General features: G+C 37.3%; 2 protein-coding genes across 2 annotated transcripts; both read right to left on the reverse strand.

Annotated features, from left to right (window-relative positions):
• Positions 1-4,855, reverse strand: LOC139815649 (facilitated trehalose transporter Tret1). Its single transcript, XM_071782699.1, has 3 exons — positions 3,238-4,855; positions 2,231-2,655; positions 1-1,999 (listed from the first exon to the last, which is right to left on the reverse strand). Exons 1-3 carry the CDS (start codon positions 3,496-3,498, stop codon positions 1,318-1,320), a joined length of 1,368 nt encoding a protein of 455 aa, XP_071638800.1. The 5' UTR covers positions 3,499-4,855; the 3' UTR covers positions 1-1,317.
• Positions 4,856-6,172: 1,317 nt separating this feature from the next.
• Positions 6,173-9,952, reverse strand: LOC139815646 (ubiquitin carboxyl-terminal hydrolase 35). The gene is made up of 3 exons (XM_071782693.1): positions 8,266-9,952; positions 7,846-8,066; positions 6,173-7,709 (listed from the first exon to the last, which is right to left on the reverse strand). Exons 1-3 carry the CDS (start codon positions 9,747-9,749, stop codon positions 6,772-6,774), a joined length of 2,643 nt encoding a protein of 880 aa, XP_071638794.1. The 5' UTR covers positions 9,750-9,952; the 3' UTR covers positions 6,173-6,771.
• Between the last annotated feature and the right edge of the window lie 19 nt (positions 9,953-9,971).

Genomic DNA, 9,971 nt, shown 5'->3' on the forward strand with positions numbered 1-9,971 from the left:
TCGCGCGGACACCGGCTTCCAGGAATTTCGCGCGCCAAGAGCTTGTTTACGCGCGCTGCGTTCGACGAAAAAAAAGTCATTCGAGGTTTTTTCGTCGCGTCCCGAAGAAATCTCGACTCGAAAATTGTCCCCAAGCACGATTCCGTCGGACGTTAAATATTAATAAAGATGAAATTGAAACTAATACCTTGAGTTCAATAACATTTTATTATTTTTATTAACGATATTACTGTATGATCTCCTGTACTGTCATTGTGTGTGTGTAAATGTATATCAATTTTTTTTATTTTTTGTGTAAAAGAAAACAATACAGATATTTACTTATTTTTGCCCTATTCGCAAGAAAAGAGTTAGAAATTTCTCAGTGCTCGAGATGATAGGTAATCAAAGAAAAAAGAATAAATTTGAGGAAATTTGTTAATAAATGCAGAAATGTTAAGAAATTAAATTTAAGAAGAAAGTAGACTGCAGAAGAAGAAATATAAAGGTAAAGAAGATACTATTGAAAAGATAAATGAAATAAACGCAGTTATAAATAAATGATAAAATTTATTAATTTAGTTTTCTTCGCATCGTGGTACCATAACTTTGCAACATTGAAGACATTAGAGACAAGCGTATATACAAAGTTTGCTAAAGAAATATGAAATAATTCCGCTATATAAATATCTTAAAACAAATCGAAAGTTCAAAGTAAAATAAATCATCGCAGTTAAAATTATAAACGGCGCTTTTCATATCAGATAATGAATTAAAGAATGGCTGAGTTTCTAAATTCATTGTCAGCGCTGAAAATCTATAGTATACGTTATGTGTACTATAGATTTCCAGTGCTGGAAGTCTATATATATTCACAGAGATTTAAAAAGTAATTAATTCAAAAGATAAGCGGCAAATTTTTTTTCTATAAAATATTACACATTACTCTCTTCCGTATAAACAAATAACGACAGTAAGAAATATTCTACTAAAAATAAACTCAAAACTAAATGGCGTCTCAGTCATAGATATATACATTTGATAAAATGCTATCGTGCCTAACCAAACAATATGTATGCTTGTTGGTATTTTTTCTAACAATAATTCTATTAACTCAACACTCTTCAAGTTAGTGTATCCATTAAACATTTCCTCCAGGAACAATGCAGATATTATTTTTACCAGAGCTGATAAGGGCGTTGTCATAGTAGTCTTAGATAAAAACTTCCGCGTTAAATTCTCCAAGGCTCCTTTGTACTTATTTTGTTACTTATTATTTTCATTATATCGCGAGTCTTTTGTTATTTATCCAACTATTAGAGTTCGCAAATATATTCTTCAAATATTCGTCGATGGATGATTGACATGCGGAGATACCCCATTCTCGACTCCTCCCTGTTTCGACAAACCGTGCAATTTCTCCTGTATCTGCTCCAGTGTCCTGCCTTTGGTCTCAGGTACGTAAAGAAGCGTGAATAAAGCACCGGCGAGACTGCATGCGGTGAATATCCAGAATGGCGAGTGCACACCGGCACCCTCGCTTATGACTGGATACAATTTCGTCACGACAAAGGCCGTGACATGCGTCGTCGTTATGCCTATCATATTGCCGAGGGCCTTCACGTTCGTGGGGAACAATTCGCCGGCCATGGTGAACGGTAACGCCGCCAGACCCAAGGCGTACATGACCACGTACAGAATCACGCCGGTGGCGGGCAACCACACGATATTGCTGGTATCCACGTGATTATATCGAAGATTAAAGTACGTCGCGACCATGGCGGTGGAGCAGGCCGAACCGACAGCGGAGATCGTCAGCAATGACTTCCTGCCGCTGCAATCGGTGATCGTCATGCAGACGATCGAGCAGACTATCTGCACGGCGCCCAGTATCATAGTCAAGTACTTGCCTTCCAGATTACCGTTTGCCTGATCGAAAATCATTTGAGCATACTGCAACACGGCTTGCGAGCCGCTCAACTGTTGAGTCATGCCCAGACACACTAACGTTATTAAGGCTCTGTAAAAATCATTCGGACCAATTATCAATTGCATCCTTCTGTTATCAGAACGATAGTTTTAACTTTATTGAAATATGACTCATATTAAAAACGATTTTGTAATAATTATTAGTAAAATTTTTAAATTTAATATCTATAGTTATTTACTTATTCGTGCTACAGCAAGGAATCTTATTTTAAAGTTTCATATTGATTCGCTGACGCGGACAGATTGAAATTTGACGTCATACCTGCGATTTCCTGGCACAAATAGGAGCTCACGGAAACCAGCTTCATTAGCCAAATCAGTCTTTACGGATTGCTCGATACTGTCCGCTTCTTTGTAAACGTCCTTTTTGCCTCTCAATTGAACAAGAGAGTTTATAGCTTTCTGTTTGTTGTCGCAGCGCATCAAGTGGTACGGGGATTCCGGTAGCCAGACAAAAGCTACCACAAACAGGCACGGGACCGCCAAAGAGACGAGGGCGAGATTTCTCACCGAAAGAAACGGGCCTATTATGAACTCGATCGAAGTGCCGAGTTTCACAGCAACCGTCAGCATGGATCCTAAATTGCCGCGGATATCTGCCGGCGATATCTCGCCCAAATACATCGGCGTGACTGTATAAGCGATGCCCATTCCCAGTCCGGATGTAAACCTCGATATGTATAGCTCCTGCGAAGCAGAAAAGAGATGATAAAGGTATTGAACGATCCAAATTGGTCCCTATCTCGGGAAACTTATTCAAGATGATACTATGAATCTCTTTTTTTGCTTCTACACAGTTAAAAACCCCATTTTTGTGATTAATTTAATTTAAAAATTAGTTTTAGTTTAAATTTTATGGACACTTTAATAAACTCATGTTGTCATCGTTATCTTAAAATGTGTAATAAATCGTGAGCATTTATTATTCTATTATAACATGTTTGATAACATCGATAACAATCTACGAAAAAATCAGTCACATGAAACAATACAACAATCAGTCACATGAAAAATTTACGTTATTGCTAACAATGTATTATCTATGAAGCGTACGTTATCAGTTTTATCTGAATCTTAATTTGATCTGATTAATTGAGGCGCTTAGAATTTTACGACAATTATATCTTATACATACGACATATGTACAGAAAGTGTTACCCATCACACAAATATTTTAATTTTCGACTTTCAATGCTTTTTTACACATCCGGCGTATCATTTTGTAGAAAGTACTCGGATGTACCTAGATGAATATGTAGCAATTATTACCCACGTTGATGTTGCGAAGACTATCATCAACCAGCCGATTATCGAGGGCACAGCTGTAAATAGCATGGTGTTCTTCCTGCCGATGACATTCACCATCAATGCAGAAATAACGCAACCCGCGGCGGCACCCAAAGAAAGTAAGGCTACCACCCAAGAGGCTTCTTCGAGGTTCAAACGTACGGAATAGTCAACATCACCACCATTTATCAGTAAAGGCAAGGATGGCGATCCCCAACCGATAAATTGGCCGACCGATAGCATACCGAGATTTCCTATTAAAATAATAAGTTTCGAAGAGGATTTAATATATGTCAGTAATTTTATTAATTTTTATTAAAAAAAAAAAAACAATTTTATTATACAATAAATAATATACTACAAAAATACATTGTTATGGCTCCACGCTTTTGATTTTCTGATTGATTTTTAATCTTTTGAGCTTTTATTATACTTATAAATAAGTTTAGTTACAGAAGAGTTTATAATTTAAGTTATAAAAAAAGTTAAGTTTAAGTTCTGCGTAATTATTAGATGAATATCAAGCAATTCTGTCAAAAAATGTCTTTTTGTTTAGTAATTATCCCAATGTGTACATACCAGCTATAGCGGCGAAATATACCTTCTTCATATTTTCAATACAATCACACGCCGCGAACAAATATTAAATGATTGAATTTGTAACGATGAGTTATACTGTCCAAGATGTATCAAATGATGTAGATAATATCATATCACCTTTATCTATTAAAGCATTTCAAGAGTTTGATATAAAATTGCCATTATCAAACAAAAAGGAACATTATCGTGTCCTAAAATTTTCCTAACGTCTCATTAAGTTCAGAAAAACGACTTTATGACATTAATGATAAAGTCTTTAAGACATTTAAGAAAAAAAAAATGTTTTTGAGATGCCTGAAGATGAAGAATTGTTATGTGATCTTAATGATTAAATATCGTATTGCGCATAACGTATGAATTCATATTAAATATCTTATTATATGTATAATAAGATATTTAATAATAAGATATTTCATTAAAAAATATTATTAAATGCATAATATTATTGTTTTAACTCTTTTTTTATCGCGTTATCACAGAATGTCTCGTATCTGTCTGTCTTGAATAAATAAACGGCAGCGGTGTGCAAAAACAACATAATTATCTCGTCACATTTTTAGTAGAAAATTTATTATAATTAATAAGCTTACATTAATCTTTCAGCGAACTATATTCCAATGGTATTAAATATCGCACAATTAATTCTAGTTGACATTGACAATAAATGCATGGATCTTTCTTTTCTCTTTCACAAATATAATTTAATTATTTTAATATTATATGTATAACATTAACCGTACCCGCTAGAATATTGCAGCCTTAACAGAAGCTGTACAGTATATGTATATTTTTAATTATAAATAAAACTAAACAGTCCGCGTATCCGTTTCCATAATAAGTTTCAAAAATTAATATTGTCAATTCGACAGTAAAAAGTTATCACAGATTGACGAAGAGTTTGGAATGTATATGTTGCATGGTACCCTCATAATTAAAACAAATTATTTATAAAACAAATATATTCTCTCGACTTTTGTAATTTTAAAGCGTGTGAAGAACTTTTATCTTGCTATAACTTATAAACGAGTGCTAATATTATAGTGTTATACGTTCAATTACTATTTTTAAAAGAAGATCCACAACTTTAAATATAAGTACGAAACAATGAATATCGAATGATAATAAATAAAGGCTCAGTGTGGCACATTTAGACAAACATCGCATATATTATATTGTAAAAAGACGCATACGCTTATACATATTATATATACATGTACCTATTAACTATGCTAATTTTATTTTATAAGTTATGTTTTTTTTACGACAAGGTGCATTCAATAAGCTTACAAGCAATCGCAACGTAACAATTACAACAATGTTAAATCAGGTAATATCTCTTGTACTTAATAAATACTGTTTTGTAATAACACAACGCATGTATGTACAAAGAACCACAGCCGATGATCGTATTTCTCTTTTTTTTTTCCTTAACATTTTTGTAACAACACTGGTAACTTCGCACAAATATTCCGTGGATGACACTTCCTTTAATAAATATGTAAAATTTACGATGTATATTATAAAATCTGCGAGTTATCGATTTTCAAGTTTAACGATGTTATGATGATTATTTATTAACATCAACAATATTATATATATATATATATATATATATATATATATGTATGTATGTATAATTAAGTAACTAGCTATATATATAGAACTGTAGTTACTTAATTATCGAGAGAAATTTATTTATACACTTTATATACAGAATTTCACAAAATTCTACCGACATAAAGTTTCAGGAATATTATATCTATTGATAAAGAACACTAAAAGATTTTTATCGGTAGAATCTTGTAACATCTTGTATACGTAGAGTGAGGCACTTACTATTTGCTCACCCTTGATTTTTGACTCCTAGTGAAATAATAATTCAGAAATAATTCAACCGAGTTATTTTCAAGAAAACAAAAAATAAATGTTCTCAGAAACTTTCTCTTCAAGGTACTTCAAATGCTGACTGAACAACTTTCGCCAGATGTAATAAATAAATAACTGCCTCATCGAAACGAACATAAATATACTAAAATTTACTTTAAAAAAAAAATAAAAAAAACATAATATTGAATTTTTTGATCATATAAAAATTAATTATATAATTAAATAACAAAAACTAATATAATAACACTTCGCATGTAATAAAATTATAGTTGCTTCGAAAATGTTTAATATATCTGCCGAGGTAAAATAAAAAGTGTTGTATTTAAGGAAACATAATTTAATAGTGCACACATAGGCACACATAGGCATACACCCACGCATTCAGTTAACATAAAATTTTATAAAAACGAAATAATGATAAAAATAAAACTTGAGATGTTCCAATATATAATTCTTCTCAATAATACATAAATTTAAAAACAACCGAGAGACACTGATTTAAAAATATGCTGAACACATTATAATACAAATACATTAGCGACTAATAAATAAAAACACTAATTTGTTTTTTAGTCTTAATACGTTTCATCCCTCGTACATGTATGAACGTATTTGCTCATTCGTGTAATTATCATTCGTATGTGTATCCATTTATATGTTATGTACATATCCGTTTTGCACAGATTCGAGTTCTGGTTATCATTGCACTTCGCACTATTTTGCAGAGCTGCATAACTACTTTCCGGACAGCGTAACTATCGTCGAGTTACAGTAGTGTGATGTACATGTACAGTGATATATGTATTCCACTTGGTAAACGTAAGATGTAAAATCTAATATCAATTCTTAATGAAATTTTCCACAGCGATACGATATGGTACAGAACCATAAAACGCGACTTTCTGCGATTATACAGGCTGATTGCGATTTTTTTTTTTTATCTATGTATATATATATATAAAATACTTAGAACAAATACAGAGTTGTTTGCAATTGGCAAGATGCGTCGCCGTTCGTGTTGTAACAGATTCAATAAAGAAACCGATTCGCCGGGACGTCGATTGCACCGCGACAGCTACTGGGAGGCGGATTATCATCGTCGGAATTGTTATGCTGTCTCAAAGGCTTTGTCGGAAGTTGACTACGTTGCGACGCTATCGCTCGACGTCGCAGCTCCTCAATATAATCTGTAGTATCATTCGCTATCAATTCCTGAATACGTTTACTTAGAGTCGACAATTCGGGCTTGTCGTCCTCGTAGAGCCCGTCATGTGCTCCCGACTTTTCGTAAAACAATATATAGGGCGTGTCGGGAGGTTTCAAGCTCTTGAAGTCCTCGAACGTGGTTTGCGTTACGAAACTGTCGTTAAATTTGTACCAAGTCTGCTTGGAATCGCAAGCGTACGTGAAATAGTGCCCGTAATCCATACTGTATCCGGAATGAACGACAGCGGCATACAAGTGATACGTTTCCGCTACGGTGTACGGTATCGCCGACACCGGCAACTGTATGGTATCGTTATATACTACTTTGTGCCGAAGTTTTGTCCTTAATCGTGAATCAAAGTCGTATCGAAAGTGTTTCAACGTTAGGATCAAGTGCGCGGGCGCTTGCAAGATCGTAATGATCCTCTGCGCGTCGCATAATTTCGTGCACTTGTCGCATCGATACTTGTTCTCCCCCGTGAGCTTCTCCGGCGTGAGATAATAGTTGATGAGATCCTGAACGGAAACCTCTTGGTTCTCCTGTATCTCTTCGGGGAAGCACAACTGCAGGTCGCGAAATTTGTCCGTGTTGCGAGAACTGGTGTCACATTGTGCGCATTGGTGAGTGATCTGGGACTCTCCGCCCAGCACTCTGTGTACGAGAGACGTGTATGTGCCCGTTTCTTCGCCACCTACGGACTGTATACCGCTGTCAGTCGAATCCGAATGAGAATCGCTAAGCCGTTGTCCTAGCTCTTCACCTGTTACAAAAAAAAAAAACATTCAAAATATTTAAGTCAAATACAGGATGTAGATGTAAATACAAACAGTAAAATCGGGAGACTTTGAGAAAGCATGTCTTACAATCTATTTAACCACATATATATAGAAAATCACCTCGTGTAAAGTCCGCCAATGATTGCGTTTTCCGTTGCAAGGCCAAGCCTTCTGTTAGATCTTCTTCAGTGGTCCAACGTTTAATAATACTTTTTGTTGGTTCCATCGACAACGTCTCGTCGTCTTCCTGCTTCTCAATCTTGCATTTCGCTGCGCTATCGTTTCCTCCACAGTTTGAATGGGCGGATTTCTCTTGCTCATGCAGAACGTCCAAAAGATGACTGCAAAGAGAATTTTTATTAACAGTTGATTATATTAATGTAGAATAAACATAAAATAAATTTTATTCAACTATACTGATTGATTTTTGAACTTTCTTAATATCCAAATTTGCATTTATATGCAGAGATGACAAATGGAGATTTTTTAAAATTATAATTTGAAGCAAAAGCTCATAGGGGACAAGAGTAATATACTAACCAGAGAAATTCTGAACTGTCCTGCTGCTGCCCAGGTAAGAAATATGTCGGTCGCGACGCTCGCAATACCTCAGTTGGCGCTAAACATATTCTCTTGGAATACAACAGTAATGCAAACAGATTTTGAAGTTTCTCCAGCAGGGGTGTTTTACCCGATTCGTTTAGAGGACGATAATTCAATACTTCTTGGCAGAACTGTCTGGTCATTAATAAGGCTTGTAAAACGCTATTCATATAGCAAGTGTTTCCGAGATTGGACAGCCCGACTTTGCCAGACAACGGCCTCTCCGGCTCCACGATCGGTTCAAATTCCTTCGTCTCGTCTATCCACACCGGCTCCTTGCAGAGCTCTCTGACGACTTGCATTCGCGGTAGTACGGGAAAAGGATAGTTTTCTGTGTTTCCGCAAGGTATGCAGGTAGAAAATCTCTTGCTGTATACCTTCATGATGTCGACTAAATTCTGTATGCACTCCTTACTGGAGTCCGAATCTTCCTTCATCAGGTCCTTTATCAAAGCCGGTATCCTCTTGGCCACATTCTGAACGAACGACAACGAGCTCTGCCTCTTCAAGATGTAAAATATAATGTTGGAAGCGTTTTGACGGATCACAGGTACCAGCAACACTCGGCACATCAACACCAGCATGTCTATCGAAGATTCCGTAAGCTCGAGAAGGGTGGAATACTTGTGCTGCTTCTCCAAGCCACGTATGAACTCCATGATCCAAACGCCGAGTCGATCCTCAAGCCATTTCGGGAGCCAATTGCACAGAACTTTCAGGGCCTGTATCAGCTGATGATCGGTGTGCGACTGGGACAGAATCCAGTCGACCGCCTGCGGAATAACGGAAGCTTCCACCAGCTGCAATATGGCAGCGAGCCCCGGGCCGGGTTCCGGCTTTCTGTTTGTGTCCGATATGATATTGTACAGGGTTTGGAGGCAGGTAAACATTAGAATGTCACGCTCGCCGTTCTTTGTGTTCGAACAGAGCGCCTTGAGAAAGTGCTGGATCTTGGCGGTGTTGTCGTAGAACTCGGATATTTTTTTCGGCTCCAAGGGCATCTGAAAGGTGGACAGGCTCGTGACTATCGCCTCGCAGAGTTTCGTGTGATTCGCCGACCTGGGCAGGTACGCCCGGTGATCCGCGAGGGCGTTGAGGATCTCCGTGAGATGCGACATATCGTCGATCCTCGTGTTCCGCAGCAGATGGGCGACGTCGTTCGATATGGGATTGATGTTGAAACGCTTCTCGGCGATGCGGCTCGACATCCAGGCCATGATCTTGGCCACCTGCGACACGTTCGCTATCTCGCCCCTGAGGATATCCCGCAGGGTGTCCTCGCAGTCGGTCAGCTGGCCGAATTCGCGTTCCTGCAGATTCTGCAGCATCAGCCAGCCGTCGTTGACGGCCGCGTCGTTCCCCGACACTATCAATTTCAGGCATTGCCCGATGTCGCTCCTCAGTACGTGCTCGGTATCCATTTCTCGTTTTGGGCCGCGGGTCGCGCGCTCGAGCTCTCGGAATTCCGTCGCGGAATTATCCTAGCGGGTCCCCTGGGCTTAGAATTAAAGGCGGGACAATTAACCTTCGATCGCGACGATGAGTCTCGGGAAAATCAAAATTATCCCATGGCGGTGAAAAAAGCGTAAAGAAGGAGAAAAAAAAGAGCGAGTACTACGGCATGAAATATACGCTGCTCGAGA

This window comes from Temnothorax longispinosus, chromosome 7 (assembly GCF_030848805.1).
Source record: "Temnothorax longispinosus isolate EJ_2023e chromosome 7, Tlon_JGU_v1, whole genome shotgun sequence".
Taxonomy (NCBI): domain Eukaryota; kingdom Metazoa; phylum Arthropoda; class Insecta; order Hymenoptera; family Formicidae; genus Temnothorax; species Temnothorax longispinosus.